General features: G+C 44.8%; 1 protein-coding gene across 3 annotated transcripts in view; it reads right to left on the bottom strand.

The window, feature by feature from the left end:
- Window positions 1-16780, bottom strand: part of CMIP (c-Maf inducing protein) — a 605118-nt gene that overhangs the window by 172068 nt on the left and 416270 nt on the right. For 2 of the 3 annotated variants that reach the window (XR_010026125.1, XM_063141221.1), the window contains exon 1: window positions 11036-12162. Coding sequence is in view for 1 of the 3 variants with exons in the window: in XM_063141221.1 (XP_062997291.1) it covers window positions 11036-11329 (294 nt within the window). In the remaining 2 variants the exon portion in view is untranslated. Of the gene's footprint in view, window positions 1-11035; window positions 12163-16780 lie in introns of those variants that run through there. The other variant, XR_010026126.1, reaches the window with a different exon arrangement.

Here is a 16780-nt window from a genome sequence, read left to right as displayed (position 1 = left end):
GGGCGGTATAAAAATGCAATGAATAAATAAATATAGACAAAATTGCCATAAACTGCCTTGGAGATTCAGACTGCTGAGTGAAAGCTGAGTTTTAGTTATGGCCAATTCTAAGTTACCTGTACAATTTTCTACTGTTGGAAACATTTGTATTGCTGCATTTATGTCTACAGTCGTGTGAAAAAGAAAGTACACCCTCTTGGAATTGTATGATTTTACATATCAAGACATAATAACAATCGTCTGTTCCTTAGCAGGTCTAAACATTAGGTAAATACAACCTCAGATGAACAACAACACATGACATATTACACCGTGTCATGATTTATTTAACAGAAATAAAGCCAAAATGGAGAAGCCATGTGTGAAAAAGGAAGTACACCCTTACTGCTTCCATAGGAATTAAGATGCTAAGTAGCAGACAGGTGCTGCTAATCAAATGCCCATGATTAATTGATCATCAGCAAGTATGATCACCTCTATAAAAGCCAAAAAAAAAATCAGTTTGCTGGTCTGGAGCATTCAGGTGTGTGTTAACACAATGCAAAGGAGGAAAGACATCAGCAATGATCTTAGAGAAGCAATTGCTGCTGCCCATCAATCTGGGAAGGGTTATAAGGCCATTTCCAAACAATTTAAAGTCCATCATTCTACAGTGAGAAAGATGATTCAAAAGTGGAAAACATTCAAGACAGTTGCCAATCTTCCCAGGAGAGGACGTCCCAGCAAAATCACCCCAAGATCAGACCGTGCAATGCTCAGAGAAATTGCAAAAAAACCAAGAGTTACATCTCAGACTCTACAGGTCTCAGTGAGCATGTTAAATGTTAAAGTTCATGACAGTACAATTAGAAAAAGACTGAACAAGTGTGGTTTGTTTGGAAGGGTTGCCAGGAGAAAGCAACCCTTAAAAAAGAATGTGGCAGCACGGCTTAGGTTTGCAAAGTTGCATCTGAACAAACCACAAGACTTCTGGAACAATGTCCTTTGGACAGACGAGACCAAAGTGGAGATGTTTGGCCATAATGCACAGCGCCACGTTTGGCGAAAACCAAACGCAGCATATCAGCACAAACACCTCATACCAACTGTCAAGCACGGTGGTGGAGGGATGATGATTTGGGCTTGTTTTGCAGCCACAGGACCTGGGAACCTTGCAGTCATTGAGTCGACCATGAACTCCTCTGCATACCAAAATATTTTAGAGTCAAATGTGCGGCCATCTGTCTGACAGCTAAAGCTTGGCCGAAATTGGGTCATGCAACAGGACAATGATCCCAAGCACACCAGCAAATCTACAACAGAATGGCAGAAAAGGAAAGAATCAAGGTGTTGCAATGGCCCAGTCAAAGTCCAGACCTCAACCCGACTGAAATGCTGTGGCGGGACCTTAAAAGAGCTGTGCATAAAGAAATGCCCTCAAATCTCAATGAACTGAAGCAACGTTGTAAAGAAGAGTGGGCCAAAATTCCTCCACAACGATGTGAGGGACTGATAAAGTCATACAGAAAACGATTACTTCAAGTTATTGCTGCTAAAGGTGGTTCTACAAGCTATTGAATCATAAGGTGTACTTCCTTTTTCACACATGACTTCTCCATTTTGGCTTTATTTCTGCTAAATAAATCATGACACGTTGTAATATGTCATGTGTTGTTGTTCATCTGAGGTTGTATTTACCTAATTTTTAGACCTGCTAAGGAACAGATGATTGTTATTATGTCCTGATATGTAAAATCATACAATTCCAAGAGAGTGTACTTTCTTTTTCACACGACTGTAGATATTTTCTTTTGATGTATTTGTCATGGCCTTTGGCTAGTACAATAAACTTTACACTCATTCACATATAAATTAAAGCACCTCCACAACAAACTTTTCTCTAAGCTGGGGCCCTCTGGATGTGTTGAACTGCAACTCCCATGACGCCCAGTCCAGCACATCTGGAAGGCACCAGGTTGGGTTAGGAAGACCGGCCTTGCAGATCATGTCAGATGTTAAAAGAACGCACATGCCAGGAGGTGGGGGTTGAGAAGAGAGGGCTAACAAGACTTGGTACATTTTTGAGGCATGATTTCATCGGATTACGCGTGGACCTTAGGGAAAATTCACTTCTGTAAGTTCATCAACTGATCATGCGAAGGATGGTTTGCATCACCACGTAAGAACTTAAGAGGATTCTGTTTCAGACCAAGCCAGCACTGTGTCCCCAAAGTAGCTAGCCAGATGCCTCTGGAAGCCCCCAGACAGGAGTACAGGATCACCCCCCAACTCCTGTTCCCCTGCAACTGGCACTGAGGGCCACACTGTCTTCGATACTGGAAGCATCGTGACTAGCAGACACTGATAGTCTTACGCTCCATGAATTGGCTCTCTAATCCCCTTTTAAAGCCAGACATGGTGGTGGCCATCACTACATCTTGTCACATTCCATAGTTTAACTATGCGCTGTGTGAAGAAGGACTTCCTTTTATCTGCCCTGGATCTCCCACCCATCAGTTTGATGGGATAACCCCTTTGGGTTCTAGTATTATGAGAGGGGGAGAATACCTCCCTATCCACTTTCTTGTAGTAGCGAATTCCACAGGTTGACTATGCGCTGTGAGAAAGAGACCTTCCTTTTATCTGCCCTGGATCTCCCACTTTTCTGCTTCACTGAAAAAAGCCTGGGTTCTCGTATTAGTGAGGGGCTTCCTATTCACTTTCTCCACACCATGCAGAAGTAGAACACGCCTCTTTCACGTCACCCCTTAACGGACTTTTCCCCAAGTTAAAAAGCACCAAACGGCAAAGATTTTTCTCGCAAGGGAGGAGTTGTTTTGCCTCCCTTATGAGTTTGGTTGCTCAGCATCCTCCATTCCTTCGAAATCAGCTCCCTCCTAGAAGTTCTGAGAGATCAAACCTCCTAGCGTATACATCTTGTCACTCATGTGCACGAAAACGCATTCATGGTGCTAAGGCCCCACGTCACGTACAGCCTGCCATTTCTCACGCTGAAGCTGAGGCAAGTTTTGAACAGCTGATAAGATATGCTAGAAAAAAATCTAATTATCCCATAATGCTGTTCCCAAAGGAGCAATCACCCTCTCGCCTTCTTAAGTTACTGGAGGGCAAGGCTATTTGCTGAGTCAACGGATGCAGCATATAGCAATGAAGAGCCTTCAACTCTGTGTAACTGGAGGAGGCTCACTACGTTATCCTGTTCATGACAATAGGAGGTTTATCATCACGTTCCTATTTTCATCTGTTGGAAGGTAGTTATCACCCAATGCTGACTCAAAGGACACTTTTCAGCAGAGTCATCATGTAGGGTTTATCCACACAGGTATGCTCACTTGTCAATTTATCACCACTTGATTGCTCATAATGTGAGGATTCACAATAGGATGCATGAATGGACTCTGCTGAAAGGCATCAGGCTTGGGGGAGGGATCAAAGTCCCAGGTAGGGTCAATGGTCCGCAGTAGCCCGTTCACCAGATGGGAGTCCATCAGGTGGTTACTTTGCACATATGAACTGGGCCTTAGCTGCTGGGCCTCAGGAGATGAGCTCATCAAGTGACATCCATAGTGTGAACCAGCCATAGCTCAGTGGTAGAGCACATGCTTTATGCATGGAGCGCCCCAAGTTCAATACCTGGCATCTCTAGGTTGGTTGGTTTTTTAAAAAGTGGGTGATGGGACAGACTTCTGTCCAAGACACTGGAGATTTAGGTGAGGCAACTCCCAACACTCTTTGCCCTTTCGTTTGTCGCAGCAGCGTGGGTTTAAGTCTTCCACACTGGGCAGAGGAATTACACTGTCTCCATACAGGCAAGAAAGAAAGTAAAACAGAAGAGCACGAACAAGTTCAAAGGAGCAAAGAAGGGAACAAGAAGAAAAGTAATAAATAGCTCTACAGCTGGAGATGCTACCACCTGACCTATTACCATATAATATTTATAGGAATCAAATCAATCCTTACTTGCTTAAACCCAAAGATCACCGCAAAACAAGAGAGAAGAGGGGAAACCCAACCAATAAAGAATCAATCAAATACTCTCTGTTGCTTATATATATAATTATACACCATTCCATCTAATAGTAAAAGCAGCTATTGCAAATAATGACATTTGGTACATTAACGTATTTGTTCTAACCAGCCAAAAGCGTACACATTTTCTCAAAATCTGACATCTCGGGGTAAGAAAAAATAGGATAAATGATCTCTCCTTACATGTCCTATAGAATGAGCAGTACAACAAATAATGACTGGATCCACCGTGCTCTACGTCCTGCCAATGCCTGAGGTTGCATGTCCCATATACAAAGACTGATTTGCTGCGTCCCTATTTGATTTGGAAACAGACCAGTAAACAAAGCCAAGGAATCGGGAATGACATATTTTCATAGCAGGGGACTCCTCTTGGCTACTCTACCTTAGTCTCTACATGCGGCGTTTTATCGTAACTAAATTTTAATTACTTATAGCTTTTAACAACTTTTAATAACTTCAAAGTATCCAAACCGCCTTTTACGATTCTATCATTGACTAGAGTATATGTTATGTTATAATCTTCCCTCTCGCCACCCACAGATGCAGTCAGAAGTTGGGTCCCATGGAACTTCATGGAACGTTTCTTCCAATCAAGAAGTCGGCATAGTTTGGAAGCGGAGCTTGGTAAAAGCCTTTCTTAATAATAATAATAATAATAATAATTTATTTCTTACCACCTCTCCAATTAATAAATCAAATCAAATCAAATAATAAAGGAAATGTAAGGACATGTAAATAGAGCTGCAAAGTATGACTTACTTTTATATGCCTCTACCACAAAGAAAACCTGGTGTTTGCTAGATTCTCCATATTTCAGTTACAGCCTTTGTTGAATACCTTAACCTTGATCAATTTTTGTATCCGTCCAAAATCATTTGCCCCTAATACTGTATCTCAAATAGGTCCTAATCCTCAGACAAGGAATCAAGACTACCCAATTTCCAAAATAAATGTTAACGTCTAATAATAGACAATTGTTCCGACTAAATAAAGGTGCGTGTGGAGGTGGAGAATATTAGCACAGGCATCAAATGTTCTTGCTTGGATTCTCGTATTTTGTTTTTAACATATGTGATCTGTAACGCAAGCTAACTCTTCTGAATGAATGAGTAAGCAAGCAAACAAATGAAGACAGAGTACGGATTTTCTTCTGTGGATTTGTGTGCAATACACCCAGCCCACATGTGTCATTTGCATGGTGGTAAGAACATGAATTCCTGCAGGCTGAGTTGGCGTCCAATCACACACAGCTCACCAGTGGGTCAAATGTCTGAACCAGCCTTTTAGTATCTGATCTCTGGGAACATTTACCCACAATGTTTTTAAAATACATCTCTACAATCATGAGGGCTAGAAAACTGTTTTGAAAAATCAAAGCTGGAATCTTTCCAGTTGAAATCTGCAAAACTCCAAAGTGCCTTCAGTGAGAATAGCCTGCTGCTCTAAGGGAAGTAATGCCAATTTCGGCATGCAGAAGTTAAGAAACATCTTTTAAGGAAGGAGTGGACAGAAAGGCAGAAGAAGAACAGCTGAGCATTTGCAATCAGTTTTCTTTATTTTCTTATTTTTTTCTTAATTTTGCCATATTTTAGTGTTCATTAGTTTGCTTCGGCTGGTATTAATGCAGAGAGTGCAATGACTCAGTCTTAAATAAACAAATATTTAAAGTCCTATGGTGTTTGCTTTATAAAACTTCATCTAACCCAGAGGGGAAAATTTAGATATGTCCCTGAGCAAGCAGTTAACTAGAAAACAAAAGTTTGTAAATCTTAAATTGTTCTATTGGGACATCGGGCATTGAAACAACAATAAAAAATCATCTGCTCATTGATACAAAATGAAATTATTATTCAGAGGAATCCAGCACAGCAGCAGAAAAAGCCCGGTAGAAGAGTTGTGCACAGCTTGTTTAAAAGTGTCTTGAACAATGAGAAAGACCAGGCACAACAGTAAAGCAGATCAGGAAAATATGCACTACAATAATTTATATCCCAGGCTGCTAATTGCCTAACAACAAACAGTTCGCTTGAAACACAGCAATCCACAAAATCAGCGGCAAAACTCCTTTGGATGCTAACAGAACTGAATGGTATCCAATGAACAACCTCCTGTATCCAACACAGGACACAGGAAGCTGCTTTGCACCAAGCCTAGGAAGCTGCTGCCAGTCAAAGTCAGCAGTATTGAGCTAGATGGACCAAGGTGAGACCACCAGGGTGACGTGACTGACCCAAGGCCTTCACCGCCTTGCACTCTCCCTCTGAGAGGTGGTACACAGGGCCTTACCATTAGCCAGAGTGAAGCACTCGCCGCAAGTCCATCTAGCTCAGCACTGTCAACTCTGACTGGCAGCAACTTTCCAGGGTCTCATGCGGAGAGGGGTCTTTCCTTGGACTTGTCACCCAAGATCGTTTTGAACTTCAGCTGCCCTGAGACTGAGCCTCTGCTCAGACCTTCTGCTCCTGGGCTATAGCCCTCCACATTAAGCAATATAATCACCATGCAATGCGCCCAGTGAACCTCTTTATTTTCTCCCTAAATTACCTGATCTTCTATCCTGGAACTCAAGTGTACATCGGGGTCTGGGTGTGTGTGTGTGTCTCCCAGACGCAAACCAGCCTAGCTTTAACAAGTTTGCTGCATCACATGCCTTCGGATCACGCCTGGCTGTTACATCCCGTTCACAATTATTTTGAACAAGTTGCCCTTCTAAATAAAAATCCATCCTGCAGTGCCACTTACTTCAAATCCCTTCTCAAAGCCAGCTACCTTCCCAAGACTTTACTCTCCTCTTAGCACCCCAAGGGCAAGTACTTAGTACTGAAACTAATGGGTCAAATGCCTGGTATTAATAGGCATGGATGTGTGTACGCTTGATACAGCATAGAAATACCGAAGTAACTAGTCTTTGATCAAGCATAAACATGTCCCTACCTACTCTTAGGGAGGAGCCATGGCCCAGTGGTAGAGCACCACCTTTGTATGCAGAATGTCCCAAGTTCAATCTCCATCATCTCCAGCCTGAAACCCCGGAGAGCCACAGTTTGCTGCGAAGTGTCGACAATTATCAGGCATGATAATGCCTGGGTTTTCACCAGTTAAAACTCCTGCATCTTTTGCTAAGATTTATTGAATACTTCTGCATCCAAAGGAAAAGATGCAGTTCAAGCCTTTATCTTCAACGTGTCTCCTGGGAAAAGATGCTTCCTGTACACCCTCCAACCATTACGTCAGGGCCTCCAGGTCTCAAATTGGGAACCAAAGGCTTGAGGCTCGGTGTGAGGGTCAAACTACACTTGACAGAGACATATCTGTGCGTTTGAAGGGGGGGGTCTATTTATGTATTTATTACATTTTTATACCACCCAATAGCTGAAAGTCTCTGGGCGGTTCACAAAAATTAAAACCATGAAAAGCATAATAAAACAACCAACAGTCTGAAAACACAAATACAAAACACAACATAAAAAGCACAACCAGGATAAAACCACACAGCAGAAATTGATATAGATTTAAATACAGAATTAAAATAGCAAAGTTTAAATTTCAGTTAAATTAGGAGTTAAAATATTGAGAAAATAAAAAGCTGGCGATGGAAGGAATACAGTGTAGGTGCCAGGCAAACCTCTCTGGGGAGCTCATTCCACAGCCAGGATGCCACAGCAGAGAAAGCCCTCCTCCTAGTAGCCATCTGCCTCACTTCCTTCAGCAGGGGCTCACGGAGAAGGACCCCTGTGGATGATCTTAAGGTCCTGGTAGGTACATATGGGAGGAGGTGTTCCTTCAAATAACCTGGCCCCAAGCTGTTTACGGCTTTGAATGTTAGTACCAGCACTTTGAATTGGGCCCGGACCTGGACTGGCAGCCAATGAAGTTGTAAAAGGACTGGCGTGATGTGGTCCTGCCTGCGGCTTTGCCCCTGGTGTTAGAAGTTGGCACAATTCACTACCATAAGATGTAGTGACAGCCACCAATTTGGGTGGCTTTAAAAGGAAGCTGGATAAATTCCTGGAGGAGAAGGCCATCAATGGCTACTGGCCCTGATGGCTATGTGCCACTTCCAGTATCCGAGGCATTAAGCCTATATGCACCAGTTGATGGGGGGTCATGGGGGGGGGGGTAGGGTGCTGTTGCACCTGTGTCCTGCTTGTGGCTACCTGGTCGATAGCTGGTTGGCCACCGTGTGAGCAGAGTGTAGATGGACACTCGGTCTGATCCAGCAGGGCTCTGCTTATGTTCTTAACCTGCAAGGCCCAACAGAGATTCCTGGCCCTGTTGTGGCTCCTCCTCTGTGCTGCCTGTTCTCTTGCACTCTGCGAACAGTGTCCCACTTCCTTCTCTCATCTTGCACTCTCCCTCTGAGTGACGGTGCAGAGGACCGGCTCTACCATTAGCCAGAGTAAAGCAGTTGCCTCAAGCAACAGATGCTGGAAAGCATTGAAGGAGTGTGAGCTGTGGGCCACGCAGCCTTCTCTGCACGCCCTAAGTTAGCCTGCAGGCTTCAGGGGCAGTGGGGGATGCTGTACCATGATCGGTGTAGAAGACAAATCCATCTACCAGTCCAGTTGGCTTTTGTACATGGAATGGGATGGGGTGCCATCTTGGCCTTTGTCTTGGGCTGCCACCGGCACCACCAAATGGGAATGGCAAGCAAATGGGCTGCAGTGGTGAGGAAAAGATAGGCCCACTAACATACCCCAACCCCAACCTCCCCCCCCCTCAAAAAATATTTTAAAAATGGAAACACTGATACCAGAAGTGAGCCTGGCAGAGAGAAAAGCACTTGCGAAAAGAAGCGGCAAAACCATCTACAGAAGCAATGGAAAGGAATGTGCAACACTAGACTTTGTGACTGACAAGTAATATGAAGCCTCGGGATTGGCTAATAGTATGCGTCCTCTGGGTTAGCTAGGCTTGGTATAACTTCTAAAAAACTGGGTTTTCCCTTCACCTGGCCAACAGACACAATAGGTTCTGTCTGCTCTACTCCTAGTCCTGGAGACTGACCGCAGGCATTATGAGTTGGAGAACACCCTCGCCAGATGCATTTCTCGGTATGAATGCTTTTGGATCCAGCCTGGGCCTATTCACTTCCGGCAACAGCACCATGTCTTACTTACAGGATGGGCGTTGGACTGAACCAATAGAATGGCTCATTCAAGCATAGCAGGAACCAGAAAAGGTATTCCAAGAAACATCTTATTTATGGGCCACCTCCATTCCCAGAATCATAAAGTTGGAAAAGGGCCTTCTAGGCCATCTACTCCATATGTGTTGCGAAAGAATGCCATAGTAAGAAATACTTTATATGCCTCTTTTGGGTACCATGTTGGGCCTCCAACACAACTTACGTATCATTTAAATACACCCCATATTTGTTTCCACACCAGAAAATTCATTTCTATGCGAAGAACAAAACAAGGCCTGCACAAATTTGCTAGCATACACAAAACTGAGGGTGGATTGGGAAGAGGGACACAAAATGTTGACATGGAATCCAATATGAATTCCCCACACCTGCTTATGCACACTGACTTCAAAGTAAGGCCTTGAATTCCAGTGAGATTTACTTCTGAGTAAGCATGCATAGGGTTGGGCTGATCTGGGTGACTCATAGCATATATGTAAGCATTCAAAAGTTAATTCCATTGAGTTCAATGGTGCTTCTTCCCAGGAAACTAAGTATATGACTGCAGCTTAAATACACCTTTGTGTTGTAAATTATTTTCCCTCACACCTTGATTTCTTGGCCAACCCTCAATGAAACGGGCAGAAAGCGAACTTAAGGTGAACCTATTTCCTATCCATTATAATTGTGGGAAGGGAATACACCCCACAGACCCAATCAGAAGCAAAAAGGCCTAAATCATTTTTACTACTCATAGTAAGACTTATCCGACTTCAACAGCATGAACATCCCATCACTCCATTCAAACTGTGCCATTCCTGCCCACTCTCAACACAACACCTTCATCTATGGGGCGTCCCTTTTGTTTTTAAATTGTCTCTCTTTTTACGTCACAGTTCTAAGCCGAGGCATACCCATCATTTCAAAACGAAAGTTCAGGTTCAGAAAAGGAAAATATTATTCCAAAGCATAAAGTAATCACTAATTGATATTTAGAAAACGCACGTCATTATATGTTACTGTGAACTAATTTCCATTTACAAACTCATCCTCACCACCAGAAAAAGATGGTCTCAACCAATACGAAGTCCTCATCTGCCAGGATTTTGTTGTTGTTGCTGCTACTAGTTTTAATTATCATTTCAACCTCAGATCTTTCTAAACTGCTTTAGGACAGGAAGATCGCAGGCAGATGAAGACTTTTTCAACTTGGCCTACCGCTTCAGCTCCACGAGTTGCCTCTGTATTTTGGTGCGTGTTTTTAAGACAACCCATCCTAGAGTTTCTGCATGCAAGGGTCAACACGCAGCCCGATTTCGAGTTGTCTGCGTTTATTTATAATTTGAGGCGTCCGCCTTCAAAAGTCTCACGCGGGTAGAGCCAAAAATATATATAGTAAAATTAAATTAAATTAAATTAAAACTCCTGTGGAGCAGCAACCAAGGTTTGCAGGACTACAGAAAGAAAGAAGAGATCCTTTTCGAGAAGCTTAGACCAACAGTCACTTATGGTGTCACCGCCTTCCCCCGCCACTCCAAGCGCCGCACCACAACCCCCATCATCGGGGCTGTGGGTGATGGGAGTCGTAGTGCGGCGCGTCCGGAGAGCGCCCCCGCTTGGAGGGTGGGGGAAACGCTGCACGAGATGACCCAAAGACAAGCTTCGCCCGAGATTTTCGCCTGACCCCACATTCTCCGGCTGGGCGGTGGGGGGGGAACCTCAAGTCCACGCATGAAAAACCCGGAATTGAGCCACCCCGAGAGACAAGCGGGCCGGATCCACGCACACCCACGCCTGCCTGCCTGCCCATGGGTAGGGCAGGACTTTTGGAGAGAGGGGTCGTCGGGGGGAGAGGGGGCGAGGCGCGCTCCTTACCGTGGCCGAGGCCAGGCTGCTGTCCGCCAGGGTCAAGTGGTGCGGCTCCCACCGCCTCAGGAATTTGGAGGTGAGGATCTTGCTGAGAAATGTCCGCGGGTGCCGGATGACACACACCTGGATGTCCCCTTCCTGGAGCAGTTTGTACCTCATGCCACTGCAGTGGACGCCTCGCCTGCAAAGCGCGGCTCCCATTTTAGTGCCTTCCGTCGCAGACATTTCGCCCAGCAAGGGTTTGCTCTCCTCGATTTGCCGGGGGTCGCTGCCCCCGCCCCCGCCGCTCGTGAATTCCATAGCCGCGTAAGAGGAGGACGGGTCCGCGGGGTTTGGGAATTTTTTTTAAAAAAAATTAAAATGTAAAAAAAAAATCCCCTCCTTTTCTTAAAAAGAAAAAAAAAATCCCTTCCACACCAGCTTTCGGTGGCTTGGATTGGTGGGTGTCCGATTCCCCCCCACCCACGCTTCCCCCAAAATCTCTTTTAATTTTCGTTCGGTGTTAAAAAGGTAGAAAACCCCACGCAGACATACAAAAGGCTTTTGGGGCGGGGGAGAGAAAGGGAGAGAAGAAAGGAGAGGGGGGAACCCGACACCCCCCCGGAAAAAAAACCCCAAGGCATCCACACGAACACGCACGCCAAGAGGAGGCAACGGCTCGCTTCGAGGAAGAAAACCCCGAGTGGGAAGTGGACCGATTCAGCTTCTTTTCTTCTTCTTCTTCTCTCGGTTGCTGCTGCTGCTTCGCATTGATCCTCGTCTCCTTTTGTCTTCTGGTTGTGATTTGGGGGGAGGGGAGGAGGAGGAGGAGGAGGAAAGGTGGGGGGGGGGGGGGGGAGAAGAGAGGCTTGTTGCTCAGTTTCCCAAATCCATGTCGGAGAGAAAAGATAGATCCAGACGCGCAGGAAGCCGGAGACAAAAGGTAGTAGGTTGCATCCAAAAGGGAGGGCGTGGGAATCCTCTTTGTGCGAGTGGAAGGGGGGTGGAGAGAGAGAGACGGGGAGGAGCGGGGCGTGGAGGTGGGGAGGCGAGGCTGTGCCTCGGCTCTCTTGGGGCTGTTGCGCACGTCGGAATGGGCGCAGACGCGTGTCCGGGAGGCGGAGGAGGAAGGGGGCGCGTGGCGTGGAAAGGGGGGGAAAGGCGCGTGGAGGAGCCGCCGCCGCTCCTGCTCCGCTTCCTCCTCCCTCCTCTGCTTTCGCTCCTGCAGCTGGTCGGAAAAGACTCCAGCTCAGCTGAAAGAGTGTTGCGGGAGCAGCTCCAGAGCTCGCGCTGATTGGTCCCTTCGGTCATGTGCGGCCCGCTCTGACGTCAATGCAAGCCTGGGGTTGCTGCTGCGCTGCCTTCCTGCCTGCCTGTCCTTTCGCTCGCTTAAGGCAGATGGGAGTGAGTGGGGGGGGGGGAGGAGGCCGGTGGGGGGGGGGGGCTCCACCTTGGGGGGGTCTGTGCAGGGTGCTGCTGCTGGCCATTCCTGGGAGAAGGAGAAAGGATCCTCCATCACCAACAGCAGCATGGGCTGCTACTTTTAATTCTTTCATAAATATCTATCTATCTATCTCAGTTTAAATGTTTTATTATTTTCCAAAACACAACCAACCAACCACATAAACAGTACAGGACATACAATCGAACAACAACATAGCAAACATTATATATATATATATATACACATACACACGCACGCACACACACACACACACACACACACACACACAATTAAGACGGGCTTACGATTCCCTCCACAGCAAAAAATATGTAACGCTATTTTCTCTTACTCTGTAATTAAAAAGGATTTCTTTCGTTTTAACATTTTGTTTTCATTCATTGAATCCACAGATTAAACAAGTTATTTGTTTATTTTACTCCCTGCAAAAAGTCTATGAAGGGTTTCCATTCAGTTATAAATCTAGATGTTGGCTTTTCTCTGATAAAATATTCCTTCTTGCTCTTCACATTTCCAGCAGGTTTCACATACATTTTTATTCTTTCATTTTTTAAAACATTTTTTTTAATCTTCTGGCTTTCAAATAATAATAAAAAATGCTGTTGCAGTAAGCCACCTTGATCCCTTGAACTGGGTGGTGGTATGGTAGGAATGTTATAAATAAATAAAACGTCCCACAGAAAATCAGTATAATGCTAAATATTTAATATTTAATATGAATTATTAAATGAAGATGCATATTATTATTAATGTTATTAATCATAACCAAACTAATTTTTATATTCCACCTGTTAACAAACATATACAAGACAGCATCCATAAAATCAGTATAATACCAAATATTTAATATAACACGTTTAGTGTAACATTAAAATGAAGATGTGTTTTTAAAATTTATTTATTTATTTACAATATTTATCTACCGCTCAATTTCTAAAACAGATTGTGAAGCGGTGAACATAGGTATTAAAAAAGCAAATTAAAATGGTTCAGTTTAACACAAATGATTATAAATAATTTATATTCCACCTCTTAACGAACATACACAAGACAACACCCACAAAATCAGTATAATGCCAATTATGTAATGTAACATATTTAATGTAACATTAAAATGAAGATGCATATTATTATTATTATTATTATTATTATTATTAATTTATATTGCACCTCTTAACATGCACAAGACAGGGATAAGGCATTCTAGGATGGGAAATATTTGGATGATTTTATTTATTTATTTATTTATTACATTTTTATACTGCCCAATAGCCGAAGCTCTCTAGGCGGTTCACAAAAATTTAAACCATAATAAAATAACCAACAGGTTAAAACACAGATACAAAATACAGTATAAAAAGCACAACCAGGATAAATGATTACATTTATGTCCCACTTCCTCCCTTTCCTGCCCCCCTTGCAATAAACCCAAGGCAGTTCACACATAGGCCCTGTTCAGACAACATGCTAAACCATGCTGCTTAACCACAAAATGGTTAACGGAATGCATTGGCCTTAATGCATTTCATTAACCATTTTGTGGTTCTGCAGTATTAGGGTGACCAACTGTCAGGATTTCCCCGGATTTGTCCTGGTTTTTGTTCTTCCCATGGTGTCAGGGGGGATTTTCTATAATTTTCAATAATGTCCTGGAATGACACACCTTCCCCTTTAAGGCTGCCATTAGCATGGCAGGAGGGAGAGACATGCTTTCTTGAGGCACATCATTCCCCCACCCAGAGCTCCAATTGTCTTAAAGGGGAAAGTGGGTCATTCGTGGACGTTATAGAAAAGGCCCCAATTGGAGTGGATGGTGGTGGTGCAGAATGAAATCCTTTCCCCTCCTCCACTCCAATCGGGTTCTCATAACTGAGAGCCTGTGACTGGCCCAAAGTCACCCAGTGAGCTTCATGGCTAAGTAGGGACAAAAACCCAAATCTCCTAAGTTCCAGTACAACACTCTAACCATACCACCACACTGGCTATGAATGTTGGACCACAGATGGACAGGTCCTGGTGTCTAAACCCAACGCTTGTTAATCCCCCACCAAACGGTGTCAGAAGCCAAGCTTCTTCCCATGGGAATGAAAATTAGGGCCTGGAAATTGCAGAAGTGGACAAACCAACTGATATCATATACCAGAGAAATCATAGAATCATAGAATAGTAGAGTTGGAAGGGGCCTATAAGGCCATCAAGTCCAACCCCTTGCTCAATGCATATATAAATGGGTTATATATGTTTACAAACAATCATTTTTTGTGTGGGGGGAATTGACTCACTTTATTTATTTAGATAACATTTATGGCCATGGACAACTGGAAATATGTTTGGTTTTGTAGACTCTCAAAAAATAAGTAAATCATAACTCGAAGGTCACATCTCTGCATAAGGGATAATTGGACAGGGTCTGTTTCAGTGACTGGCTGAAGAAAATCTCAGCATGTTTGCCTTTTTTAAGTCTGTCTGTTTGTCTCTGTCTTTCGCTGTTCTCCTCTCAAAACAACTTCATCCAGAGTTCTTGGAACCGCATGGACTCAAGCTTTCTTGTCTCTTTGTTTGGCAAAGAGACCTATAAAAGCTCGATTCAGTCATGTGTGAGGAGAGGGAGCAGGATAGCCCTGCCCCTCCCTCTCAACGGTGCATTTCCATTGCCCTCTATGCATGGAGGATGACTTTCTGAAGAGGAGAAGCCCTTGTGTCTGTGGAGGCTCTCCATGTCACTGAGAGAATCCTGATTTTGCAGGGTTCTCAATCATGTGGAAACAGGAGGGGGTTGACTAGCACACTCCCCAAACTGCATGAGGTACTGGTTCCTCTCTATTCAGCCCTGGTTAGGCATCATCTAGAGTATTGTGTCCAGTTCTGAGCTCCACACTTCAAGAAGGACACAGACAAGCTGGAGCGTGTTCAGAGGAGGGCAACCAGGATGATCAGGGGTCTGGAAACAAAGCCCTATGAAGAGAGACTGAAAGAACTGGGCATATTTAGCCTGGAGAAGAGAAGAATGAGGGGAGACATGACAGCACTCTTCAAATACTTAAAAGGTTGTCACACAGAGGAGGGCCAGGATCTCTTCTCGATCCTCCCAGAGTGCAGGACACGGAATAACGGGCTCAAGTTAAAGGAAACCAGATTCCGGCTGGACATCACGAAAAACTTCCTGACTGTTAGAGCAGTACGACAATGGAACCAGTTACCTAGGGAGGTTGTGGGCTGTCCCACACTAGAGGTATTCAAGAGGCAGCTGGACAAGCATCTGTCAGGGATGCTTTAAGGTGGATTCCTGCATTGAGCCCCCTGCTCAATGCAGGAATCCACCTTAAAGCATCCCTGACAGATGCTTGTTGGACTTGATGGCCTTAGAGGCCCTTTCCAACTCTACTATTCTATGATTCTAACTCATGCATTTACTTTAACTTTCAAAATGCCTGAATAGGGCTACAGTCAATAAATTTAACCAGGGCCAGCCCCAGGTTTGAGCAAGAAGCCCTCCGTGGGCCTATTTCCTCAGTGAGTCCACCTCCTTTACCACCATTGTCAACTGCTGTTCTTCCTCCTCCACCTTGTCATTCCTCCAGTTATTTGCTTGACAGGCTGAGAGCCAGCCAGTGAGTGAGTAGGCAATGGCTTCTTTTGCTTCTCTTTTTCACCACCACTGTTGCCTGGGCCGGAGCAAGAAGCAGCTAAACTAGGAGGTTGCCATGGGGAAGAGGAGGAGCAAGTGGGCCCCTGCTGGGGTGTGCCTACCGTTGACACTGGCCCCAAATTTAACCACATGTTTTGTTACACACGTCTGCGCCAGAGGTGTGCTGAAATTCTCCTCACCAGTTGGCAGGGCTACCTAGTTATTCTGGCGTGTGAGAGGAAGAGACTCTGAGGTTGCCTTCATAGCGCCGCTTCGCTGCCGCTTCAGAGAAACCCCCGGGGTTTCGCTGCTGCGGTGTGGGGGCGGGAAATCACGGCAGAAAGGAGTGTGGGCTATCTGGTGACCATTCAGCTTGTTGGGCCTGCCCTCTGCCCAGCTTCCTATCAGCAGTCGCCATACGCCCGGGAATGCCCCCCAGCTCGACACTGAAGTGAGGTCATGAGGTGGAAGGATTGTGGTGACCTCGCTTCAAGGGGAAACGTTAGGGTAAGTCCCCGGCTTTTTAAATGCGGAGCTTCGGAAAAAAGCCTTACGGTGGCTTCGAGTTGGTGGCTGCGTCATATAACCGACACAGTGCCACCGCGCAGCCACTGAGGGGCAAATATTTATTTATTTATTTATTTATTTAATTACATTTATATACCGCCCCACAGCCAAAGCT

The sequence above is a fragment of the Elgaria multicarinata genome, chromosome 14 (assembly GCF_023053635.1).
Source record: "Elgaria multicarinata webbii isolate HBS135686 ecotype San Diego chromosome 14, rElgMul1.1.pri, whole genome shotgun sequence".
In the NCBI taxonomy this organism is placed as follows: domain Eukaryota; kingdom Metazoa; phylum Chordata; class Lepidosauria; order Squamata; family Anguidae; genus Elgaria; species Elgaria multicarinata.
The sequence above is the reverse complement of the archived record's forward strand: the minus strand, read 5'-3'. Positions and strand labels throughout refer to the sequence as shown.